The 27,151-nt window shown below is 45.4% G+C and overlaps 1 protein-coding gene and 1 long non-coding RNA gene across 10 annotated transcripts in view; one reads left to right on the top strand and one right to left on the bottom strand.

Moving 5' to 3' along the window:
• LOC138756945 (sideroflexin-5-like) overlaps positions 1–27,151 on the top strand; it is a 309,487-nt gene that overhangs the window by 138,350 nt on the left and 143,986 nt on the right. For all 5 annotated transcript variants that reach the window (XM_069923412.1, XM_069923411.1, XM_069923409.1 and 2 more), the window contains one exon: positions 7,782–7,872. In XM_069923412.1, the coding sequence (XP_069779513.1) occupies positions 7,782–7,872 (91 nt within the window). The remainder of the gene's footprint in view (positions 1–7,781; positions 7,873–27,151) is intronic.
• LOC138756946 (uncharacterized) overlaps positions 879–27,151 on the bottom strand; it is an 85,636-nt gene continuing 59,363 nt past the window's right edge. For all 5 annotated transcript variants that reach the window (XR_011353244.1, XR_011353241.1, XR_011353242.1 and 2 more), the window contains 2 exons: positions 18,838–18,940; positions 879–1,090 (listed from right to left, as the gene is read on the bottom strand). This is a non-coding gene — a long non-coding RNA (uncharacterized lncRNA). The remainder of the gene's footprint in view (positions 1,091–18,837; positions 18,941–27,151) is intronic.

The raw sequence follows: 27,151 nt of genomic DNA, 5'->3' as shown, positions 1-27,151 counted from the left end.
AGAAGTGACCATTACAGCACAGTACAGGTCTTTCAACCCTCAATGTGGTGCCAACCCATATATTCCTTATATTAAAAATACACGAAATGTTCCCCACCCCGTAACCCTCTATTTTCCTTCCATCTATGTGCCTGTCTCAGAGTCTCTTAAATGCCCCTACTGTTTCAGCTTCCACCACCAACCCCGGCAAGGCAGTCCAGGCAACCACAACTCTGTGTAAAAAAGCTTAACCCCTGACGTCTCCCCTAAACTTTCCTCCTTTCACTCTGTACACACGTCCTCTGGTGTTTGCTATTCCTGCCCTGGGAAACAGGCGCTGGCCGTCCACCCTATCTTTGCCTCTCATAATCTTGTCGACCTCTATCAAGTCTCCTCTCATCCTTCTTTGCTCAAAAGAGAAAAGTCCCAGCTCTGCTAACCTTGCCTCATAAGACTTATTTTCCAATCCAGATAACATCCTGGTAAATTTCAGCCCCCTCTCCATAGCTTCCACATCCTTCCTATAATGAGGTGACCAGAAAGTCTGGTCTCACCAGAGATTTGTAGTGTTGCAACATGACCTGTCAACTCTTGAACTCAATCCCCCTATTAATGGATCCCACATGTTCTATGTTCATTCAATATTTTGCAGTATAAAACTACTGCAGTTGATAGCTTTTTTATGTGTGATTTTAATTAAAGATCTCAGCATGAAAGGCATTTTTCTCCTATTGACTGCTATTGAACCAGTTATTTCTAGTATTTTTTTTAATTTAAGGTTTCCAGTGTTTTTGTTCACCTGCTTAACTGATGTTTTGATAATGTATTGAATTGCAGCAGATCTGTTTGTAATGCTTGCCTAAAGAATTGTAAATGATGTTACCTCTGTAGACTGTCTAATTAACCGAGTTTAATCGTCATTCAGACGTTGGTGTCATAACAGAAAATATCATTTCTTCCGCTATTGGTGTTGACAAAATATTCAGCAATATCACCATGACAAAACCCAAATGATCCTTATTAAGACTCTTTACTTCCACGCCCACTTCCATCTATCTGCTTGAAAATCAAACCAGAAAATGCTGGATTCACTCTGTGGGTCAAGCAGCAGCTGTGGAGAAATAAGCAGAGATTATATTTCGGGTTATGAAACCTGTGAAAATAAACCTTTTGTTTTGGATTCGGCTTTGTTAATCTCTTGTGTGTTTCCACTACAAGATCTCTTCCCCAACTAACCCCACAGGTTCCAAGTAATGTGTCCATCTGTAACGCCTTCTGCCTTGGAAAAGCAGCCAACAGATTAAAAGACCCATCTCACCCCAGTCTCCCTCTCTTCAACCCTCTCCCCTACCATCAGGAAGAAGATGCACCGCCAGATTCAAGGACAGTTTCTTTCTACTGTTATCAGACTCATGAATGAATCTCTCATCTCTCCATCCCAACTGATCTCAAGCCAAGACAAGTTTTCTGTCATCTGATTATACAAATGCAACCCACGAAACGGCGATCTCCGATCCTTGGTGCAAAACATGCAAACACACAATCAGGCATAACCCACAAACAGAAACAATATACATGCAGGACAAGTATTTCATCTATACAAATAAATAAATAATGTTTGTACAATTGAAAGTCTCAGGTTCCTCAGTCTGGTGGTGCCGGCTCTGATCCTCTTGTGTTGTTTCCCCGACGGGAGCAGCTGAAAGATGCTGTGTGAAGGGTGGAAGGGGTCCTGTGATTTTGAGTTCTCTCTTCAGACAACGATACCAGTAGATCACATCAATTGGGAAGGGGGGGGGAAGACTCCAGTGATCCTCTCTGCCACTCTTATGGCCCAGTGGATTGCCCTCCGATGCATTTCTCTGAAGCAACTGCGATGCAACTGGTCTGGATGATCTCGATAGAGCTTTCTCTACCTAGCTTTCTCCATGGTTGACCTCATGGTGGCCCAGTCTCCAGCATCTCACAGAATATTACAGCAAATTATAGGCCTTTCAGCCCATGATTTTGTGCCAACTTGTGTTCAAAGTTCAGATTAATGAGCAAAACACATACAACCCTGAGATCCTTTTTCCAGTGGGCCAGGCAGAATTTCTACTTATTAGTAGTGCATTAAACTGTACTCAAGAAAGGTTACATATACAAAATAGAGAAAGGGAAACAAACTGCAATACAGAAAATAAATATTCAATAATCAATAAAGTGCACAAGTCTGAGTCCTTAAATGAGTCCCTGATTGAGTTTGTTGTTGAGGGGTCTGATGGTGGAGGGGGAGCAGCTGTTCCTGAACCTGATGGTGCCAGTCTGGTGGCACCTACACCTCTTTCCTGATGGCAGCAGCGAGAACGTGTGCTGGGTGGTGTGGATCCTTGATCATTATTCCTGCTCTCTGATGGCAGCATTCCATTTAGATTTCCTCGCTGGAGTGGAGAGTTTTGCTTGCGATGTACTGGGCTGCATTCTCTATCTTTTGCAGGGCTTTCCACTCAGAAGTAACACATCTTTAGAAGCTTGCTAAGGTTTTCATTGTCATACCTCGCAAACTCCTCAGGAAGTAGAGGCACTGTCGTGTGTTTGCTTCAGGAAAGATCATCTGAGATAGCGATTCCGAGGAATTTAAATTGGCTCACTCTCTTCACCTCTGATCCCCCAATGATCACTGGATCGTACACCTCTGGTTTTCCCCTCCTGAGGTCAATAATCAGCTCCTTGGTTTTGATGACCTTGAGTGCGAGGTTGTTGTTGATGCACCCTTCAGCCAAGTTTTCAATCTCCCTCCTGTCTGCTGACTCGTTACCCCCTTTTGTACTACGCATTACCGTGGTATCATCAACAAAAAGATGGGGTTATCGTCGTCCTGAGTCGCACAGTCGTAGGTGTAAAGCGAGTAGAGCACAGGGTCTAAGTCCTGTAGTACTCCATTGCTGATGGAGATTGTGGAGGAAATATTCTTGTCAATCTACATTAATTGAGGAGATCCACAGTGGGGTATTGAGGCCCAGTTCTTGTATTTTATTGATCAGTTTTGAGGGGATGATGGTGTTAAATGCAGAATTGTAGTTGATAAAGAGCATCCTGATATATGCATCTCTGCTGTCCAGGTGTTCCAGGGCTTAATGTAGAGCTGGTGAGATGGCATTTGCTGTAGACCTGTTGCTGCATTGGGCACATTGGAATGGATCCAGGTCTCTACTCAGACAGGAGCTGATCTGCTTCAACACCAGCGTCTCAAAACACTTCATCACTGTGGATGTGAGTGTCGCTGGTTGATAGTTATTTAGGGAGGTTAACACTCTCTTCTTGGACACCATTACAATTGAAACCTGTTTGAAACGGATGGGTACCATGCCCTGTCGGAATGAGATGTTGAAGATATCCCTGAATATATTGGCAAGTTAGTCAGCACAGATTTTCAGTACACGGCCAGTAACGACATCTGGGCAGGTTGCTCTGCTTGGATTCATTCTCCTAAAGGCAACCTGCACGTCATCCTTGGATATGGACAGTGGAGGATCAGGGCATGGGGGTGTGCAGTGGCTCTTCCTTGTTCTTGTGGTCACATTGGGTGTAGAAGGCATTAAGTTAATCAGGTGTGAAGTTTTACTGTCACTGGTTTGCGGTGGGAAGTTGGAGTGGATTGTCAAGGATGAGGTTATGGAGTACCTAGAAGTGCATGATAAGATAGGCCAAAGACAAGAGAAAATCTTGCCTGACAAACCTACTGCAGTTGTTCTTTGAGGAAACCACAAGCAGGCTAGACAAAAAACATGCTGTGGATGTTGTATATTTGGACTTTCAAAAGACCCTTGACAAGGTGCCATACGTGAAGCCGCTGAACAGGATGAGATCCCATGGAATTACATGAAAGATACTTGCCTGTGTGCAGCTTTGGCTGATTAATAGGAAACACAGAATGATAATAAAGAGACCCTATTCTGGTTGGCTACTGGGTGCCAGTGGAGTTCTGCTGGGGTCAGTGTTGGGGCCACTTCTTACATTGTGTGCTTATGAGTTGGACTGAGGAAGAAATGGCTTTGTGGCTAAGATTTCACATGATACATAGTTGGGTGGAGTGAAGTCAAGTTTATTGTCATCAGATTAGACAAGTACAACCTGACAAAAATGTTCTCTGGTACTCAGTACAAAACAAGCAGACACACAAGCAGATATAACACACATACAGACAAACAATACACATGCAGGAGAAGTATTTCATCTATACAGATAAATAAAGAAATAAATATTGTTTATTAGAATATTAGAGCCTTGGAGGGTCAGTGTGAGCCGTTCCTTTGGTCGTTCAGCATTCTCACTGTCTGTGGGAAGAAGCTGTTCCTCAGCCTGGTGGTGCTGGATCTGATCCTCCTGGAGAGCGAGGTAGTGAGGAGGAAATGGAGAGACTGCAGAGAGACTTAGAGAGATTGGGAGATTGGGCAGAGAAGTGGCAAATGAAACACAATGTTGGAAAGTGGACGGTCAGGCATTTTGGGAGAAGGAATAAAAGGGCCGACTATGATTTGGATGGGAGAAAATTCAAAATTTGGAGATGTAACGGGACTTAGGAGTCATCATGCAGGATATCCTAAAGGTTAACCTCCAGGTTGAGTTGACGATGAAGAAGATGAATGCAATGTTGGCTTGAAATCCGGAGGAATAGGTTATAACAGCAGGAATGTGACGTTGAGGCTTTATAAGGTCTCACTTGGTACAGTTGTGGGGTCTTTTTTTGAGAAAGGATGAGCTGCAAGGTGACCCTAAATGGGAATTAAACTTTCAAGGGTATCAGGTGGTGCAAAGAGATAGACAGGATGGTAAGGGAGGTGGAGTTGCACTCTTAATCAGAGATGAGCTCCAGGCAGTAGTGAGGAATGATATAAGATCTAAAGAGCACAATGTTGAGTCCATTTGGGTGGAGATAAAGAATAACAAAGGGAAAAAATTATTGGTGGGTGTTATCTATCGCCCACCAAATAACAATAGTTTAGTGACACAGGAAATAAATAGAGATAAGTGAGGCATGTAATAATGATACGGCAGTCGCCATGGGGGACTTTAACTTCCACATAGATTGGGAAAATCAAGTTGGTCGTGGGAGTCTGGAAGAAGACTTCATAGAATGCATCCGCGATAGCTTTCTTGAGCAGCAGGTTAAGGAACCCACAAGAGAAAATGCTCTCCTGGATCTCCTGTTGTGCAATGAGATAGGGAGAGTAAATGATGTAATAGTCAGAGAGCATCTGGGAAATAGCGATCATAGTAGGATTGAATTTCTCATTCAGATGGAAGGGGAAAGAGTTAGACCTAAAGCTAATATATTATCCTTAAACAGGGGTGACTACCATAGGATGAGGGAGGAATTGGGCAGAGTGGACTGGGAGCACAGGCTCATTGATGAAACAGTTGAGGAACAGTGGAAGATTTTCAAAGAAATATTTTGTAATGCTCAACAAAAATATATTCCGGTCAGGAAAAAGGGGCAGCAAGGGAGGGAAAAATCAACTGTGGTTAACAAAGGAAATAAAGGAGAGTATAAAATTGAAGGCGCAGGTGTATAAAGCTGCAAAGAGCAGTGGGAAACTGGAAGATTGGGAAAACTTTAAGAGACAACAAGGGGTTACAAAGCGGGTAATAAGAAATGGGAAAAAGGATTATGAAAGTCAATTGGCACAAAATATAAAAACAGAAAGCAAAAAAGTTTATAAAGATATAAAACGGAAGAGGGTGGCCAGAGTTAACATAGGACCCTCGGAGGATGAGAAAGGAAAACTGGTAGCAAAAAATGAGGAAATGGCCGAGGCGTTAAACAAATATTTTGTGTCAGTCTTCACGGTGGAAGACACGTCCAGCATGCCCAAGTGCGGAGTTAAGGATGCGAATGTTGGGGAGAGCCTTAATAAAATAGTTGTTACAAAGGCAGTATTGATGGAGAAACTGGCTTTAGCCAGACAAATCACCTGGTCCTGATGATATGCATCCAAGGGTTCTGAAGGAAATGGCAGAGGTTATAGTTGATGCATTGGTGGTCATAGACCAAAATTCCTTGGATTCCGAGCAGGTCCCGGCAGACTGGAAGACAGCAAATGTCACGCCACTTTTTAAGAAGGGATGTAGGCAGAAGACTGGAAATTATCGGCCAATTAGCTTGACGTCTGTAGTTGGAAAAATGCTTGAAGCCGTCATTAAAGATGAAATAGTGAAACTTTTGGAACGCAAGGGTTCAATCAGGCAGACGCAGCATGGTTTTAGAAAGGGAAGATCTTGTTTGACAAACTTGTTAGGATTCTTTGAGGATATAATGGGTGCGGTGGATAGAGGGGAACAGGTTGATGTTGTATATTTGGATTTCCAGAAAGCGTTTGATAAGGTGCCGCACAAGAGACTTCTCAGTAAGTTACTGAAAGTGGAGTCCAGGGAAGTCTATTGGCCTGGAATGAAAATTGGTTGTCTGACAGGAGGCAGAGAGTCGGGATAAATGGGAGTTTTTCAGGTTGGCAGAGAGTGGTAAGTGGGGTGCCGCAGGGGTCAGTGTTAGGCCCACAACTGTTCATCATTTACACTGATGGTGTAGCCAACTTTGCGGATGACACCAAATTGAATGGAAGAGCAAATTGTAATGAGGATGTGGAGAGTCTGCAGAGGGATAGAGTTAAGCTGGATGAGTGGGCAAAGGTCTGGCAGATGGAGTACAATGTTAGTAAGTGTGAGGTGATCCACTTTGGCAAGTAAAATAAAAGAGCTGAATATTATTAAAAGGGTGAAAAACTACAGCATGCGGTTGTGCAGAGGGACTTGGGAGGACTTGTGCATGAATCGCAAAAAGTTAGGTTGCAGGTGCAGCAGGTTATTAAGAAGGCAAATGGAATGTTGGCCTTCATCGCTAGAGGAATTGAATTCAGGAGTAGGGAGGTCATGTTGCAACTGTATAAGGTACTGGTGAGACCGCACCTGGAGTACTGTGTCCAGTTCTGGTCTCCAAATTTGAGCGATTGGCTTTGGAGAGGGTCCAGAGGAGGTTTACTAGGTTGATCCCTGGGATGAAGGGGTTGACTTATGATGAAAGATTAAATCGTCTAGGATTGTATTTGCTCGAGTTCAGAAGAATGAGAGGAGATCTTATAGAAACATATAGGATTATGAAGGGTATGGATAGGATAGATGTAGGAAGGTTTTTTGAGCTGGCCGGGGAAACTAAAATGAGAGGACACAGTCTGAAGATTCGGGGGAGTAGATTTAGGACAGAGACGAGGAAAAATAGTTTTTCCCAGAGAGTACTGAATGTTTGGAATTCTCTGAGCAGGGAAGTGGTTGAGGCTGCCTCATTAAACATATTTAAAATTTGGTTAGATAAATTTTTACATGATAGAGGAATGAGGGGATATGGGGAGAAGGCAGGTAGGTGGAGTTAGGTCATAAATTAGATCAGCCATGATCTTATTGAATGGTGGAGCAGGCTCGATGGGCCATTTTTGGCCTACTCCTCTTCCTACTTCCTATGTTCCTATGGAATTGGAGGAGGTTCAGAGAATATTTTCAAGAACAATCTCTGGAATGAATGGAATAGCATATGAGGAATATTTGACAACTCATGGAAGAATGAGGGAGGACTTCATAGAAGCATTTCAAATGTTGAAAGGACTGGACAGAGTAGATGTGGCAAAGTTGTGTCCTATGGTCTGGAAGTCTAGGACAAGAGGACACAACTTCAGGACTGAAGGGGATCCATTTTTATGTGGAGGAAGTGTGCACTGTTTGGTAACCTGTTGAAGAGGGGAGATAATCTTATGCTTTTTCTCTGTTTTCAGGTTGGTTTGAACATTTTCATCAAGAAAGCCTGCAGATTTAATCCAGCCACACGCTTTCTGATCCAACGGTTTGTGCCATTTCCTGCTGTAGGTACGTGAGATTCATATGGTCAAATTAAAAACAGAAAGTGATGGAAACTCTCCTCAATTCCTCACCCATCCTTTCCACTGATTTCATGTGAACAGTTCCATTTAGATCAGATCAGATGCTATTTATTGTCATGTAATAAAATAGAAATGTAATATTGCACCAATTGCTTTTATTATGCCATAAGGCAGACAAAGATTTGCCATTAGCATTGCCCAGTGCCCCTTACAGGCAGAGAAAGAGAAGCAACAGAGAGTGTTTGTGGATTCACCTCCCACAGCCTCTGCAGCTGTACAAGACCCCAGTCAAACCATCGGCAAACCGAGCTCCAGATCCAAACTCCAATGCAATTAGGAACCCTTCAGAGCCCAGGGCCCTGTGGGAGCCCCTCTTGCCCTCAGCATCCTCTTAAATCTTGGTTCTGTTACCTAGGTCTCATGAGCCAGTCTCCAGCAGCCCACAGCCTAGTGTGAGTCCTTTGTTCTAAAGTTACCAGATGCTGCAGCTAGTTTGGGTTTCTTGCCCGGAAATCACCAACAGTTCACCACCTGGGCATGTCTTTCAGCCACAGAGCCCCTCGCTGGTCCACCACCATGGGCCAAGGGTCATCTCCTCTGCTTCTTTTTTTCAATGTGCATTATTCTCCTTCTTACTGAAGCCCTGCTCCCTCGGAGTCTGCAACCCCTCGAGGCCACTTCCGAGCACAGGCGCCACCATCTTGGGCCTGGCCCCACGGTCGCAGCATTTAAAAAGAAGCACCTTTAGGTCCTTTAACAAGCCATTTAAAGTCTATAGAAGCCGTCAGTAGCATGACTGGACGTTAAGACTCCTTGGGAGGGTGCTTTGTCTCCGCTCCCTGATCTCCCAGGTCCGCACCAGTGGCAGCTCTGCCGTTACGTCACTCCCGGCAGTGGGTTCATTTCTTAAATAATTTGTTTGTGTCATTTGTCATATTTCTGTACCTTCTCAGCCACACACTGTATTTTGTTCATGCCCATTATAGCTATTCTAACAATTTCTCCACAGTGTTTTCTTCCTGCACAAATCCTTGTATTTAAACTTTACCTCTTTAATCTTTATATTCAGGAATACTGGGCAACACCACATAAAAACATTAGTACAAACTAATCAACTAGAGAGCAGGAGAGACCATTCACCCCTTGTAGTGCACGTCGAAAGAATCAAAGGCTTGTTGATCCAAACCAAGGGTTTTATTAACCAAAAGACTGGAGCGTATCACATGTAGGTCAACCAGTCCAGAATGATCTGGGTCTGGCTAGGAGCAACCCTTTAAGAGATGCCAGTAGGCGTGGCTACGCTCTCAGCCAACCAATCACAGCCATCCTATATTACAATATACATATATATATATATATATATATAATATATATATACATATATATATACACACACACACATCGGTGATAAAATCCATACTATCACATTCAACCCTTCTTTGAGAACTGACCCTGGGGTGAATGGAGGGTTGTAAAAACAAAAACGGGGGTGGAGGTTAGGGGCTGTAATGTCGGGGGGCTTATCGTCTGGCGTGACCGCCATGGTGCTGGGATTGGGGCCACTCTAGTCATGTCGCTGGCGGGCTCATTGGGTGCGTGCCCCGTCTCGCTCAATTCCCCAACGGCGTTGTCAACAGGCAGGCCTGAATTGCTCCCACTGCCGCTGGTGGGGTGGTGCTGATCCCTCTGATCAAGCACGTGACCTAGGGGCGAAGAAGTTGGAGGAGGTTGGGTTGGGAGTGATGCCAGGTCCGATCCAGCTTGGGATAGGTCCCTTACCGAGACTGTGTCCTCCCAGCCGTCTGGGTAGTCTATGTATGCATAATGCGGGTTTGCATGGAGCAGCATTACTCAGGGTCGTTTTTTGAATACTGGATGTGGTGTCACAGCAGGACAGGTCCGGGAACTGTGAGCCATGCTGGTATGGTTGTTCCCGATTCAGATTTCCTTGGGAAAGAGAACATCCTTTTGTGGGGGGTGGCATTGGTCACGGTGCATAGGAGGGAGTGGATGGAGGGTAGGTGCTAGTGAACACGTCCTGCCAGCGAGCAGTGGGGAGGCCTTTGGACCGGAGGGCAAGTGTAACCACTTTCCAGACGGTGGCGTTCTCTCTTTCAACCTGCCCATTACCACGTGGGTTGTAGCTGGTGGTCCTGGTTGAAGCAATACCACGCTCCAGGAGGTAGTGTCGCAGCTCAGCGCTCATAAACGAGGACCCCCGGTTACTGTGGATGTAACTGGGGTACCACAAGATGGTGAAGATGCTGTGCAAGGCCTCTATGACTGAGGAGGCGGTCATGTCCGAACAGGGCAAAGCAAAAGGGAAGCGAGAGTACTCATTGATCACCATAAGAATGTAGGTTTTACAGTTGGTCAACGGTAGGGGCCCCTTAGACGTTCAAATGGCTGGGTGATTTTGATGATGTGGGTGTTCTCCAGGCGGAAGAAATGTGGCTTGCACTCAGCGCACACCAGGCAGGCTCGGGTCATGGAGCGAATCTCCTCGACCGTGTAGGGCAGGTTGTGGTTCTTAACGAAGTGCGCAAACCTAGTGACCCCCGGATGACAGAGCTCCTCATAGAGTCTCTGCAGCCTGTCCAATGTATGTTGGCGCAAGTCCCCCTGGAGAGTGCTTCTGGTGGGTTGTTGAGCTTACCAGGCTGGTACAGTATGTCGTAATTGAAGGTGGAGAGTTCGATTTTCCACCTAGCAATCTTGTCGTTCTTGATCTTACCTCACTGGGTATTGCTGAACATGAAGGAGACCGCGCGTTGGTCAGTCAGTAGTGTAAAGCACCTGCCAGTGAGGTAGTGCGTCCTGCGACGTACTGCTTCGACTATGGCCTGGGCGTCCTTCTCGACAGAGGAGTGTCGTCTCTCAGGGCCCTGAAGGGACCTTGAGAAGAAGGCTACTGGCCGGCCGGACTGGTTCAAAGTGGCCGCCAGTGCAAAATTGGATACATTGCTCTCTACTTGGAACAGAATGGACTCGTCGATGGCGTGCAGCGCCAATGTCCAATTTGATGCGGTCGAAGGCCACTCTGGCTTTGGTTGACGGGGAAGGAGGTGGTCTTGATAAGGGGCTGTGCCTTGTTGGCGTAGTGTGGAACCCATTGGGCGTAATACGAAAAGAAGCCCAGGCAGCATCTAAGTACCTTTTGGGTGTGGGGGGTGGCAGATCCATGATGGACGCATGTGGCCAGGGTCCGACATGATCACCCCATTCTCCACCACACAACCTAGAATTGCGAGCCAAGTGGTCCGGAAGACACACTTGTCAAAATTGTAGGTCAAGTTCAGCTGAATTGCAGTCTGAAAGAATTTCTCAAGGTTGGCATCATAATCCTCTGTGTCATGGCCGCAGATGATGACATTGTTCAGATACGGGAAAGTAGCAGTCAGCCCGTTCTGGTCCACCATCCAGTCCATTTCCCACTGGAAAACCGCGACGTCATTCGTGACCCCAAAGGGTACCCTGAGGAATTGATACAGCCGCCCATTCGCTTCAAAGGCCATGAAAGGTCGGTCTTCTGGCCGGATTGGGAGCTGGTGATAAGCCGAACGTAGGTCAATGGTGGAGAACACACGGTATTGGGCGATCTGATTCACCACATCCATGATCCGTGGGAGGGGGTACGTGTCCAGAAGCGTGAAGCAGTTGATTGTCTGGCTGTAATCAACCACCATTCGCGGCTTCTCCCTGTTTTTAACAACCACCACCTGGACCCTCCATGGACTTGAGCTGGATTCGATAATGCCCTCATCCAGCAGTCTGCGCACCTCGCTTCTGATAAATTTCCTGCGTTCATAACTATATTGCCGGCTTTTGGTGGCCACAGGCTTCCATCCAGGGGTGATATTTGCGAAAAGTGCTGGCGGAGCAACTCGGAGGGTGGAGAGACTACAGGTGAGGCCCCAGGGCATGGTGGTGGGTGGCTCGGGCTGCCGCTGGCAGGAGGTTTCCGGGGTGGAGTGGTTACAGACAGAGAGCAGAGCATGAGGACCCCCAAAGTGCAGGGAAATGGTTTGAAACTGGCACTGAAATTCCAGTACCAGCAGTGCAGGGGCGCACAATTGGGGAAGGACTAATAGTTTGAAGTCTGTGAACATGATGCCCTGGACTTTCAGGGTCGCCACGCAGTACCCCTTTACCCCAGTCGAGTGCGATGTGGTCGCCAATTAAATTCTCTGTGCAGTGGAGAGAATAGCCAGTCTGCAACGGTGGGCCAGGTCTGGGCAGATAAAATTGTCAGTTGACCCCGAGTCAAATAAGGAATTGGTATAGTGTCCATGCACTTTAATCAGTTCCATTACTTTTGTGAGGGGTTGGGGGAAGTCCTGGTCGAGGGTTATTGATGCAGAGACTTGTAATGTAGACAGGGGAGTCCTGTGTGATGACGTCACGCAAACAGCTGGGCTTAAAAAACAGTGTCGAGGAGTCGGTGTTGCTGCCTGTAGCTAACGGTAAGTGTTGGGGGTTGCTGCTTGGTGTCGGCGGTGGGGCGGTCAGCAGTGGTGGGTCCCTGGTCGGCAGTGTCGGGTCCCCGGTCGGCAGAGTCAGTGGGTACCGGGTCGGCAGCGTCGGTTGCGGCGGCGTGTCCCCGGTCGGCAGTGGCGGTAGCAGCGTGTCCATGGTCAGCAGCGGCGGTGGCAGGTCCCTGGTCGGTAGCAGCGCCGTGTCCCTGGTCAGCGGCGGCGGCGGCGGGTCCCTGGTCAGCGGTGGCGGCGGGTCCCTGGTCGGCAGCAGGGTCAGGTCCCTGGTTGGCAGCGGCGGCGACCGTTGAGGTCAGGGCTGGGGCCTGGTCAGGCATTGCTTCGTGAGGTAGGGTGAACGTCATTGCGGTGAGGGTGGGTTGTACCTTCCGCACTCGGTGTCTGCCCCGCAATGTCAGGCGCTGCTGCACAGTGGAGTCCTCGCTCTCATTGGACGAGAGCTCTGAGGAAGAAGTGTTTGAAATGGAGAGTGGCGATTGGGCTTCACATGAGGCACTGTGTTTGACAGCGGCCATTTTGGAGCGACAGACTACAGCAAAGTGGCCGTTTTTAAGGCACTTCTGGCACCTGGCTTTTCTCACTGGGCACTGGGACCTGCTGTGCTTGTTCCTCTCACAGAAATAACACTTTGGGGTTGCATCGGGCAGCGTAGCAGCAGTAGTAAGGTAGAGGGAGGGCATCCTACTTACATCAGAGTGTGGGATCCAGCCCCGAGAGTACATGTCCATACTTAAGACCACAGCCTCCATCATCTCTGTGATCCGGATCACGACCTCTAGGTTTTCTCCCCCGTGCTCTAGCAGGCGTTGCCTCACCTCATTCGAACGAACCCCGGCCACATAGGCATCCCGAATCAGATCGTCTGTGGTCTCCGCAGCAGTTCTGTCTGTGCAGGCACAGGCACAGACCCTGCCCATTGCCCTTAGTGCCTGAATATAAGCTCTACAGGACTCACCAGCTGTTGCCTCCTTGTAGCAAGTTTGTACTGAGCATAGACCCTGTTCATTGGTCGCTCGTAGAGCCCTTTCAGCACCTTCATGGCTGCGGCGTAAGTGGTCACATCCTGGATACTCTGGTAGACTCTCGGGGACACCATAGTCATCAATATTAGTAGTTGATGGCTGTCCTCTATCACGACAGGATCAGAGAGCTGTAAGTATGTTTCAAAGCATCTCACCCAGTGCTTAAAGTTGTTCGAGGCTATAGCTGACTGTGGGCGAATGTCGAGGCGTTCAAGCCATAGCATACGCTCCATCCCTTCAAAATTTTTTAGTTAATAAAATTGTAGAGCGCGTCGAAAGAACCAAAGACTTGTTGATCCAAACCAAGGCTTTTATTAACGAAAAGACTGGAGCATATCACAAGTAGGTCGACCAATCCAGAATGACCTGGTCTGGCTCAGATCAATCCTTTAAGACCTGCCAGTAGGTGTGGCTACACTCTCAGTCAGTCACAGTCATCCTCCACGACCATCTGTACATATACACATTGGTGATAGAATCTGTACTGTCACAACCCCGAAGTGCTACTTCTGTGGGAGGGACAAACACAGCAGGCCCTAGTGTCCTGCAAGGAAAGCAAGGTGCCAGAAATGCCTTAAAAACAGTCACTTTGTTGTAGTCTGTCACTCCAAAATGGCCACCACCAAACACAGTGCCTCGTGTGAGGTCCAACCGCCATCCCCTTGTTCAAACCTCTTCATCGGAGCTCTCGTCCAATGAGTGAGGGCTCGATCACACGGCAGTGCCTGACTTCACTGGGCAGGCGCCGAGCGCAGAAGGTACACTCCACCCTCGCCATGATGACTGCAAGCAGCCACCCCCAGCACTTACCGTCGGCATCCTGACGGCCCCAGCCAGCTGCAAGCAGCAGCCCCAGCCACTCGACACCGACAGCTCCAGCCCGACTGCTCCTGTGACGTCACCACGCACACGTAGTGCTCTTCATGCCCGACACCGCGTGACGTCATCACGCAAGACTCCACTGTCCCCAGCACAAGTCGTTGCATCAGTGACCTGGACCAGGACTGCCCCCATCCCCTCACAAAAGTGATGGAACTGATTCAAGTGCACGGACACCATACTAACTGCTTATTTGACTCGGGGTCAACCTAGAGTTTATCCATCCAGACCTGGCCCACCGTTGTCGACTGGTCATCCTCCCCACTGACCAAAAGATTTAATTGGTCTCCAGATGACACTCGACTGGGGTAAAGGGGTACTGCGTGGTGATCCTGAAAGTCCAGGGCATCACTTATACCAATTTTAAACTGTTAGTTCTCCCTCAACTGTGCGCTCCAGTATTGCTGGGACTGGATTTTCAGTGCCTGTTCCGTACTGTTTCCCTGGACTATGGGGAGCCTCATGCGCCACTCTCTGTCTGTAACCACTCCACCCCGGAGGCCTCCTGCTAGCGACAGCCCACACCACCTGCCCCCGCGCCACACGTGTAGCCTCTCCACTCTCCAGGTCGCTCCTCCAGCACTCTTTGCAAACCTCACCCCTGGCTGAAAACCAGTGGCCATCAAAAGCCGGCAATATAGTGACGAAGACAGGAAATTTATCAGAAGCGAGGTGCGCAGACTGCTGGATGAGGGCATTATCGATCTCAGCTCAAGTCCCTGGAGGGCCCAGGTAGTGGTTGTTAAAAACGGGGAGAAGCCGCGAATGGTGGTTGATTACAGCCAGACAATCTTTTGACATGCAGTACAGGGGTCACACCAGGCAGAGTAGCGATGGCAGACAGGCATTAAAGAGACTCATGTGTGAGAAGTTTTATTTCTGACAAATGGGGACTCGTCCGGGATCTACACTCCGGCCGTGAGGGGAGGCGAGAAGAGGGACATCGGAGGCGGTGCACCCCGCTGAGTTCAGCGGCTCCTAGTCCCTTGCTCGTCGCTTCGGGCGGCTTGAGCGAGTGGTATCCGGACAGGGTGACACGACAAGACGGAGAGGAGAAGGGTGACGGTTCAATCCCCGGGAAGACACCGGTAAGTGACGACTTACGATTGTGGTGTGGGGATTGGGTAACAGGTGTAACGGGATACACCTGTTTGGATAAAAACCTAACGGAATAGATTAAGTATAGATCTTTTGTCGTTGTGTGAGGACCCTGTCGCGGGACTCTAGGATAGACCCCAGGGAAACCTCGGCGGTAACCGAAGGAGGGACAGCACCTCCGACGAAGTGCCGAGAAGAGAGGGGTCAACCCCAGGAAAACCTCGGCGGTAACCGAAGGAGGGACAGCACCTCCGACGAAGTGCCGAGAAGAGAGGGGACAACCCCAGGAAAACCTCAGCGGTAACCGAAGGAGGGACAGCACCTCCGACGAGGCGTCTGAGAGGAAGGGAGTAGGGTCCAGAGCGAGAGGGTCCTCAGCAACGATAAACAGATCTAGGTGGGAAAATGGGAGGATCAAAATCTAAGGGCTCGTCTGAAAATTCAGGACAATTCCTGGGAGTACCCCTTGACAGCCCTTTGGGGAGAATGTTTGAAAATTGGGATAGTAAAAGATATCGGGACAAAAACAAGAAAAAGATGATCCAATATTGTCTCCTTTGGTCAAAACAACCTATTAAAGGTTCCTCGGTCTGGTGGCCGAAATTTGGATCTGATGAGGATTGGGTTAGACAAGCATTAAACATATATGTAAATTCGAGACCAAAGGTGAATCAAGAAGAGTCAGCATATGCATTTTGTTGGGTTCCCTGGCCAGGATCCTTAACAGAATGTTTTAAATTGAGAGTGGCAGGAGAAAAGAAATGGGAACCTCTGGACAACCTTCCCCCTCCTTATATTCCCCCGGTGCCTACTGCGCCCGAGGAAAGCTTATTACCGGAGGGGAAAGGTGATGAATCTGATTGCCCCCAAGGGGGCCGGGATAAAAAGGATGAATTAAGGGAGTCGGACCCTAAACTTCCACCGGTAAACCGACCCTGGACAAGATCCCAGACTGGTCCAGGACCATCAAAGTTTTCAATAAACCTAAATCCCCTGAGAGAAGTTCCTATGGGAGGACCGGGAGGGGGAACGGGATATGTGAATGTTCCCCTAACTAGTACAGAGGTGCGGGGATTTAAGAAAGAAATGAAAAAGTTATTGGAAGATCCTATAGGACTGGCTGAACAGCTTGACCAATTCTTGGGACCAAACACATATACGTGGGAAGAGATGCAGGCAATAATGGGAACATTATTTTCACCCCAGGAGAGGCAGATGATTCGACGGGCTGCCCTCCTCATGTGGGAATATGAACAACCTGGGGACCCTAGACCCCATGAACAAAAATATCCCTTAAATGAACCCAGGTGGGACAAACGAACACCCGAGGGATTGGCAAGTATGAGACAATATAGAGAGTGGACAATTAAAGGGATACGGGAGGCTGTGCCAAAGGGTCACAATTTTACCAAGGCATTTGGGAACCACCAGGGGAAAGACGAGTCCCCTACTGATTTTTTGGAGAGGGTGAGAAAGAATGTCCAACAGTATGCTGGTGTGGACCCTAGTACACCAATGGGTGAACAGCTTATTCGAATTGAATTTGTTTCCAAATCATGGCAAGACATTAGAAAGAAACTAGAAAAGGAGGAGGACTGGAGTGAAAAACCCCTAAGTGAACTGTTAAAAAAGGCACAAAAAGTATATGTGCAGAGAGAAGAAGAAGATCAAAAAAAGGCGACAAAGGTTATGGTACAGACTATCCGACAGATGAATGCTGAATCCAGAGGGGAAAGAAAACAAAACCTTCCTCTAAACAATCCAAAATATCCAAGAGAGGGAAGACCCCGGAGGTTCGTTAAGTGCTATTACTGCAATGAGGAAGGACACTTTAAGAGGGAATGCCCCCGATACAAGAGGGAATTGCGTGCCCTCGAACTTATGGAAGAAGATTAAGGGTGTCAGGGGTTCCAAATGTTAGGGACCAAATATAAGAGGGAACCCCTGGTAAAACTAAAAATTGGTCCCAAGGGAGAAGAGGTGGTGTTTATGGTGGACACAGGAGCGGAACGAAGTAGTGTAATAACTGTGCCAATCGGAACTGAGCCTATAAAAAGTAATTTGACAATTTCTGGGATAGAAGGGGCTCCCAGAATGGTATCAATAATTCCCCAAGTAACAGTGAAACTGGAAGAAAGAGAAGGGGTACAAGACCTCTTGTTATTACCTTCGGCTGGATTTAACCTCCTAGGAAGGGACTTACAGGCTCTCCTAGGTTTGGGTGCTCTCCCTGTGGACGGAGAAGTGCGAGTCCACCTCTGCGCTTTAAAGGAAGAGGATGAACGGCAGATTGACGAGAGAGTCTGGTATAAGGAGGGAAATCGAGGAGGTCTGGACATCCCACCTTTACATGTCACATTAATACCAGGTCATCAGCCGGTAAGGAAACGTCAGTATCCTATTTCTTTGGAAGGGAGAAAAGGGCTACAGCCGGTAATTGAGACTTTAATATGAGACGGACTATTAGAAGAATGCATGTCACCTTATAACACCCCTATACTCCCAGTAAAAAAGTCAGATGGATCCTATCGCCTAGTTCAGGATCTAAGAAGTTTGAATGCTATTGTTCAGACCCGCCACCCAGTGGTACCTAATCCCTATACTATTATGAGTCGGATTCCCCCAGACCATGAGTGGTTTAGTGTTATCGACTTGAAGGATGCCTTCTGGACTTGTCCGTTAGAAGAGGAAAGTAGAGATATGTTTGCGTTTGAATGGGAAAATCCATGGACAGGTAGACGGAGACAGTTTCGGTGGACTGTATTGCCCCAAGGGTTCACTGAATCTCCAAACCTGTTTGGACAAATGCTAGAACAAATCCTGATGGACTATCCACAATCTGATGATTCCCAACTAATGCAGTATGTGGATGATTTACTATTATCAGGACCCAAGGAACAAGAAATGAGGGGAGAGACCATTAGACTCTTGAATTATCTGGGGAAAAAGGGTCTACGAGTGTCCAGAAACAAGTTACAGTTTGTTGAGAAAACTGTAATATATCTGGGACACCAGATAAGTAAAGGACAGAAACGAATTACCCCTGAGTGAACCTTATAGTTTTTGGGGGCTTGCAGGGGAAAGTCTGCAGTCGCACTGATTGTAGTGCAATACACAAAACTGCTGGAGAAACTCAGCAGGAGATGCAGCGTCCATCGGACACAAAGGGATATAACCACCGTTTCAGGCTTGAGCCCTTCATCAGGAATTTGAGACTTCAAGTCCGACTGCAAGAATACTAGGGCAAATATAAAAGCATCCGTACAAGTAAATCGACTGGAGTGCAAGGAGAGGCTATTCAGCCCTCGAAACCATTCAAATGGCAATTGCAACCTTCCCAAAACATTGGTTACATCCCTTTGCGTCCTATGGTCACCTGCGTGACCTGCTGAGTTTCCCCAGCACAAGTAAAATTACGCTGCCTTTGCTGTAATTCTGCACATTTGTGCTGTGTCTGACCTGTACTGTGTATGCGGTGTTTAATTGGTCTGCTCCCAAACAACTTCTTCCTCTGCCTCATGTGACCATCAACTTCCACCAATTCCAAAGATTCTCAAACTATCTGAGAGGAAAAAAATACCTCATTTTTGTCTTAAATGGACAACTCTTTATTTTTAAACGGTGACTTGTATAGTTATAGATTAGCGGACAAGGGAGCATGCAGGAGTTAACAACGGGTCCCAGACACAGCACCCACCTTTCAATAAGACCATGGCTAATCCTTTTTTTAAATTTTTAAAAATTTTTCACACCAAGAACCATATTAACCAAAATGCACACAAACATTTCCCTCTTGAATATACACGGTGTCATTTTCTCCCCTTTTTCCCCCCTCCCTTCCCTCCCTCCTTCCTACCCCCCTCCCTACCCTCTAAACGTTCAACATATACAATACAATAAACCCATTAAACAATGTCATCACACAATGAAAATAAACAAAAAAATTGTGTCATCTACTTTTACCCACTGGGTCAGTTCATTTCGTCGTCTTCTCATTCTATCATTTTAGGGGGTGGAGGTCCGCGGTAGGACTTCTCTTTTGTGTTCCATGTACGGTTCCCAAATTTGTTAAAATAATGTGACTTTATTTTTTTAAGTTCTATGTTATTTTTTCCAATGGAATACATTTATTCATTTCCATGTACCATTGCTGTATTCTCAGGCTCTCTTCTGATTTCCAGGTTGACATTAAACATTTTTTGCTACAGCTAAGGCTATCATAATCAATCTTTTTTGTGCTTCATCCAAATCGAGTCTAAGTTCTTTACTTCTTATATTACTTAGAAGAAAGATCTCTGGATTTTTTGGGATGTTGCTTTTCGTGATTTTATTTAATACCTGATTTAGATCTTCCCAAAACTTTTCCACTTTCTCACATGCCCAAATTGCATGTACTGTCGTTCCCATTTCCTTCTTACAGTGAAAACATCCGTCTGATACTGTTGGGTCCCATTTATTTAACTTTTGGGGTGTGGTGTATAGCCCGTGTAACCAATTATATTGTATTATGCGTAACCTCATGTTTATTGTATTTCTCATAGTTCCAGAGCATAGCTTTTCCCATTTTTCATCTTTATGCTTAGATCATGTTTCCACTTTTGTTTGGGTTTACAGATTATTTCATTGTTCTCTTTCTCTTGCAGCTTGATGTACATTCAAAGCTGCTTCCTTCTGGTAACCTCAGCCTGCTTCCCAATTTGTCCTTTAAGATGGTTTTTAGTTGGTGGTATGCAAACCTTGTGTCGAGAGTTATTCCATATTTGTACTTCATGTATTCAAAAGATAATAAATTATTTCCCAAAAACAATTTTCTATTCTTTTGATCCCTTTTCTCCCCCATTCTCTAAAGGAAAGGTTATCTATTCTGAAAGGGATTAGTTGATCTTGCGTCAATAATAATTTTGGTAGTTGGTAATTTGTTTTTTTCCTTTCTACGTGAATCTTCTTCCAAATGTTGAGCAGATGGTGCAATACTGGTGAATTCCTATGTTGCACCAGCTTTTCATCCCACTTCTATAGTATATGTTCTGGTACCTTCTCCCCTATTTTATCTAGCTCTAATCTGGTCGAATCTTGTTTTTACCTTGTTTGATAAAAATCTGATAGGTATCTTAATTGTGCTGCTCTATAATAATTCTTAAAGTTTGGTAGCTGTAAACCCCCTTTTTATATCTAGCGCTATCCTTGGATTCCCCCCTTTCCATAAGAATTTCCTTATTATTTTCTTTAGCTCATTGAAGAATTTCTCTGTTAAGGGAATTGGTAACGATTGAAATAGATATTGTATCCTTGGGAAGATATTCATTTTAATGCAATTTACCCCTCCTATCAGTGTTCGTGGCAAATCTTTCCAATGTTCTAAGTCATCTTGTAATTTATTCATTAATGGCTGATAATTTAATTTGTATAGATGGCCTAGATTATTATCTAGTCTAATACCTAGGTATCGGATTGCTTGTGTTTGCCATTTAAATGGTGATTCTTTCTTAAACTTTGTGAAATTCACATTATTCATTGGCATCGCTTCACTTTTATTTGCGTTGATCTTGTACCCCGATATTTCTCCATATTCCTTCAATTTCTTATGTAATTCTTTTATTGATATTTCTGGTTCTGTTAAGTTTACTATGACGTCATCTGCAAATAGACTGATTTTATATTCCTTCTCTTTTATTTTTATCCCTTTTATTTTATTTTCTATTCTTATCAGTTCTGCCAAGAGTTCTATAGCTAAAGCGAACACTGAGTGAGATAGTGGACATCCCTGCCTAGTTGACCTGCTTAATTTAAATTGGTTCGATATATACCCATTTACTGTCACCTTCGCCAATGGTCCCTTATATAATGCTTTAATCCAATTAATATATTTTTCTGGTAGGTTGAACCTCTGTAGAACTTTGAATAAATAATTCCATTCTACCCTGTCAAAGGCTTTCTCTGCGTCTAAAGCAACCGCCACTGTTGGCGTCCTATTTCCTTGTACTACATGGATTAAGTTAATGAACTTACAGATATTGTCCATTGTTCGTCTTTTCTTAATAAATCCAGTTTGATATAGTTTGACTATTTTTGGTACACAGTCGGCCAATCTGTTGGCTAATAATTTCACTATTATCTTATAATTTGAGTTAAGTTGAGATATTGGTCTATACGATGCTGGTGTTAGTGGATCTTTCCCCGTCTTTGGTATTACTGTAATTATTGCTGTTTTACATGAATCTGGCATGTTTTGTGTTTCTTCAGTCTGGTTCATTATTTCCAGGAGAGGAGGAATTAATAAGTCTTTAAATGTTTTATAGAATTCTACTGGGAGTCCGTCCTCTCCAGGCATTTTATTGTTCAGTAGCTTTTTAAATATGTCCTGTATTTCCTCTATTTCAAATGGTTTTATCAATTTGTTTTGCTCCTCTTCTTGCAATTTCGGTAGTTCAATTTTAGCTAAAAACTCATCCATTTTGTCTTCTTTCCCTTCATTCTCAGTTTGGTAAATTGATCGTAGAATTCCTTAAAGTTTTCGTTGATCTCTGTTGGGTTATATGTAATTTGTTTGTCCTTTTTCCTTGATGCCAATACCGTTCTTTTAGCTTGTTCTGTTTTAAGCTGCCAAGCTAGTATTTTGTGCGTTTTTTTCTCCTAGCTCATAATACTTCTGTTTTGTCTTCATTATGTTCTTCTCCACCTTATACGTTTGTAGTGTTTCGTATTTTATTTTTTTTGTCCGCCTATTCTCTTTTTTTTTGTATCTTCCCTTGTTGCTAGTTCTTTTTCTGTACTTACTATTTCCCTTTCTAGCTGTTCTATTTCCCAATTGTAGTCCTTTTTAATCTTAGTTACATAACTTATTATCTGCCCTCTAATGAAGGCATCCCATAATATAAATTTGTCTTTCACTGATTCCGTATTTATTTCAAAGTACATTTTAATTTGGCGCTCAATAAATTCTCTAAATTCCTGTCTTTTAAGTAGCATGGAGTTTAATCTCCAAGTATATGTTTTTGGTGGGATGTCCTCCAGTTCTATTGGTAATAACAGGGGTAAGTGATCCGATAACAATCTAGCTTTATATTCCATTTTCCTAACTGTCCCTTGGATATGGGCTGACAACAGGAACAGGTCAATCCTTGAGTATGTTTTATGTCTATTTGAATAATATGAGTATTCCTAATCCTTCTTGATGTCACTTTGCACACCACCTTGTGAAGATCTCACTCAGAATCAAAATTTATTGGCGTGAACAAGTCATGAAATTTGGTGTTTTACGGCAAATGTTCATATTATATCCATCTTACAACATCACTAGAAGTAAAATTTAAAAATAGTGCATGAAAAGTAAGGCAGTGTCTTTAGTTCATTGATTATTTAGGAATCTGTCACAAACGGGTTGTTTTGCTACAGCATCCACAGTGCAAATAAATCACCTTTCAAACTAACTAGATAACTGGATAGATGGTGGGAGGAAATGAGGCAGTGTCTGTGGTTCATTGTCCATTCAGCAATCTGATGGCGGAGGGGAAGAATCTGTCCTTGTTCCAATCTGTGCTTGCCTTCAGGCATCTCCTTCCAGAATGAAGAGGACATGGCTTAGGTAGTGAGGGTCCTTGAGGATAGAGGGTGTCTTCTAAATCACCACCTCTTGAAAATGTTCTTGATGGAGTGAAGACTGATACCCATGACACTGGCTGAGTTAACATCCCTCTGGAGCTTATTCCTGTTCTGTGTACCAGCCAGTGGTGCAACCAGACAGAATACTTTCCACAGTACACCTGTAGAAATTTTTGAGTCTGATGCCAAACCGAATCTCCTCAAACTCCTCACGAAATATAGTCTCTGCTGAGACTTTCTTGTGATTGCATTGATGCTTCTAAACTTGAGCAAGTTCAAACCTAGCCAATAGAGTCATAGAATTGTCCAGCAACGACACAGACCCTTCGGCCCAACTCATCTTGTGCCGACCAAGTAGTCTCCTTCAGCTAGTCTCATTTGCCTGTATTTGGCCCATATCCCTCCAAACCTTTCCTATCCATACATCGGTCTAAAATGTTTTTTTAAAATGTCACAATTCTATCTGTCACTAGCTTCCTCTGACAGCTTGTTCCATCTGCCCACTAATCTCTGTGAGAAAAGCTTGTCTCTCCTGTCCGCTTTAAATCTCTTCCCCCTCACCTTAAACCTGTGCCTTCTAGTTTTATACTCCCCTTTCATGGGTTAAAAAAAACTGTGACCATTCACCTTATCCATGCCTCTCATGGTTTTGTAACCTCTGTAAGGCTCTCCCTTAGCCTCCTCTGCTCCAGGGGATAAAGCCTATTCAGCTTCTCCTCATAATTCAAGCCCTCCTTGTGAATGATTTCCACACCTTATCCATCCATCCTTTCTACAGAACTGCACACAATACTCCAAATGTGGTCTCACCAATATCTTGTGCAGTTGAAACATGATGTCCCAACTCCTGTACTCAGTGTCCTAATTGATGAAGGCAAGCATGCCTGTCGTAAAATTAACTGATCGGAGACCTTGAGTATCGTTTCACAGACGTTATTTCACATGATCTGTCATGGAGAGTAGGGGGCAGTCTCCACTGCTTTCCAACTCTGTAATCTAGTTCTATAAGCACGTATATTTATACACAGAGACAAACAAGCTGTTACAGAAAATCAGATTGCATCATGGAAGAAACCCATTGAAAATGGAATCAGGACCTTTATTACAATTTTTATCTTTTATTGGCATGGACTTGTGGGGCCGAATTGGCCTGTTGCAGTGCTGTATATCGAATTTTAAAAAAAATCTTAGTTTGTCTAATTTGAAGTGACGCTGGTTACGGCTCCATCCTTAGCTTCTAAATGACATCTCACTGAACAGATGCTCTATTAAAACATGCTTATTTGCCCATTACATCAGTGACAGTTTCAATCCTTTCTTCTGAAAATTTCTTCCACAGCATCAAACACCTACTTCACAACCCTCTCTGCCTGTTGTTGCCATTTTCAGGGGCCTGTACTCTGCCTTACAACATTCTCCAGGGCCCTACTTGTCTTCTCATTTGGTATAGATCCTGTTGTAACTGTAAGCAACCTTCTTTACTGTCCACTATACCATCAATTCTAGGGTGGAGGAACAAAGGGACCTTGGGGGCCCAAACCCATACATCTCTTATGGTTGCCGCGCAAGTTGATAAGATAATTACGACGGTCTATGGGATGCAGAGCTTCATAAGTTGGGGGATTGAGTTCAGGAGCTGTGAGGTAATGTGGCAACTCTATAAATCTTTGGTGAGACCACATGGAATATTTTGTTCAAGTCTGGTCACCTTATTACAGGAAGGATGTGGGAGCTATGGAGAGGGTTAAAAGCAGATTTACCAAGATGTGGGCTGGATTAGAATATATGTCTTATAAGGTGAGGTTTGCAGAGCTAAGGTTGAGGTAACAATAATGTGATACACTATCAATAATGCTGAAAGACTGGAGTTATTAGGCTTTTATTACCATAAGACTGGGCACATGCTCCTGTTGTTGGTCTGGTGCCAGGATTTGAACTGAGGGAGGGACTCGGGTGTAATTCCCTTTATTGGGGAATTCCAGGGGAAGAATTTACTGGGAGGAGGTGGGCCAGTCATATAGAGATACAGTACCAATGGCTTAAGAGTCTCACAGTATTATCACCGTATTCACCCCCTCTTTTTAAAAGAAAGTCCAGCAGAGTGGAGTGGGTTCATTGTCCATTACAAGTTCAGCCAGCCCAGTGGTCTGTGTCTCAGAGGCTACCATGGCGCAACTGCCGGTTCTCGTTCGACTTGGAGCATGTCTGAGGTGGGGCGGGTGTCAGGGCAGGGGGCTGGAGGTTGGCCATTGTGGTCGGAGCATTTGGTATATAGGTTGGGGTAGGGTGCTCAGGTATGGAGTGGTTGAAGCTGGTGGTAGATCTCATTGGATCGGTGACGGTCTCGGGATCTCATGCCCAGACTGAGACGGTGTCTTCGTATCTATCCGGGGACGCTACGTAAGCATATTGGTGGTTGGTGTGGAGGACGTGGACCTTCTTGACCAGTGGGTCGGTTTTCTGGCCGCGCACATGCCTCTGGTGCAGGACTGGTCCTGGGGACGTCAACCAAGAAGTTAGCATTTGTCCCAGACATGGACTTCCTGAGGAAGCAAAACATTCGTTCATGTAGCGTGGTGTTAGTGGTTGTATACAGGAGGGATCTAATCAAGTGGAGTGCCTTGGAGAGGACCTACCTCCAATGGGAGATGGATGGCCCTCTTGATTTCGAGGCTCTGATGGGGATAGGGTAGACACCCAGCACCTTTTTCCTAGGGTAGGAATAGCAAAAAAAACCCACAAGATATCTGTGTCAAGTGAAGTTTAGGAGAGACAATGGGGGTACGTTTTTTACAGAGAGAGTGGTGGGTGCTTGGAATGCCTTGCCAGGAGTGGTGGTGGAGGCTGAAACAATAGGGGCATTTAAGAGACTCTTAGGCACGCACATGGAAGGAAGGAAAATAGAGAGCTATGAGGTAGAGAGGGTTTTTTTGTAGATATATATAGGTTGATACAACATGGTGGGCTGAAGGGCCTGTACTGTGCTGTAATGTTCTCTGTTCTATGTTCATTAATTAAACCCATTAATCATGTTATGTTCTCATCCAAATCATTCATATAAGTGTCAAACAGTGATCCCTACGGCACAGCAATGGTCGCAGGTCTCTAATCAGAAAAGCAACTCGCCAGTTCAACCCTCTGACTCTTATCAGCAGGCCATTTCTGTATCCAGTCGATCATCCCAGATCTTCTGGACCAGACTACCATGCAGGACCTTGTCAATGGAAATAGCAGGTGGAGTTTAATTAGGGTGAAGTAGCAACTTGGGTAGATGGTGGTTAGAAAGGCATGCGTCATGCTTGAGTCTACATTTCAAGTGCTGCATTGCTGTCTGATACGGAGGTGCCAATGCAGAGGACAGGAAAAAGGAACAGAGTTGTGAACTCGGCCGGCACCATCACGGGCATCGGTCTTCACGCCATCGAGGACATCTACAAGAGGCGTTGTCTGAAGAAGGCAGCCTCTATCCTCAAGGCCATGCCCTCTTCACTCTGCTACCATCAGGAAGGAGGTGCAGGAGCCTGAAGACATACACCCCATGGTGTAAAAACAGCTTCTTCCCCTCCGACATCAGATTTTTGAATGAACAATAAACCACCTTTTTTCCACTTCTTTTGCCTTAATTTTTTTTTAAATGGTGCTTTTGGAAATGTAATCCAGAGCAATTTTTGCACATGTATTACACATGTATTATGCATGTATTACACATGTTTTTTTTTTCTTTGGCTTGGCTTCGCGGACGAAGATTTATGGAGGGGGTAAAAGTCCACGTCAGCTGCAGGCTCTTTTGTGGCTGACCAGTCCGATGCGGGACAGGCAGACACGGTTGAAGCGGTTGCAGGGGAAAATTGGTGGGTTAGGGGTTGGGTGTTGTATTTTTCCTCCTTTGTCTTTTGTCAGTGAGGTGGGCTCTGCGGTCTTCTTCAAAGGAGGTTGCTGCCCGCCGAACTGTGAGGCGCCAAGATGCACGGTTTGAGGCGAGATCAGCCCACTGGCGGTGGTCAATGTGGCAGGCACCAAGAGATTTCTTTAGGCAGTCCTTGTACCTTTTCTTTGGTGCACCTCTGTCACGGTGATGCTGCTGGAAAGCAACTAACTTTGTGACACATGTTCATGATGATAAATTCTGATTCTGGTTAAAACTTTGGTGAGGCTACGATTGGAGAATTAT

This window comes from Narcine bancroftii, chromosome 3 (assembly GCF_036971445.1).
Source record: "Narcine bancroftii isolate sNarBan1 chromosome 3, sNarBan1.hap1, whole genome shotgun sequence".
Taxonomy (NCBI): domain Eukaryota; kingdom Metazoa; phylum Chordata; class Chondrichthyes; order Torpediniformes; family Narcinidae; genus Narcine; species Narcine bancroftii.
The sequence above is the reverse complement of the archived record's forward strand: the minus strand, read 5'-3'. Positions and strand labels throughout refer to the sequence as shown.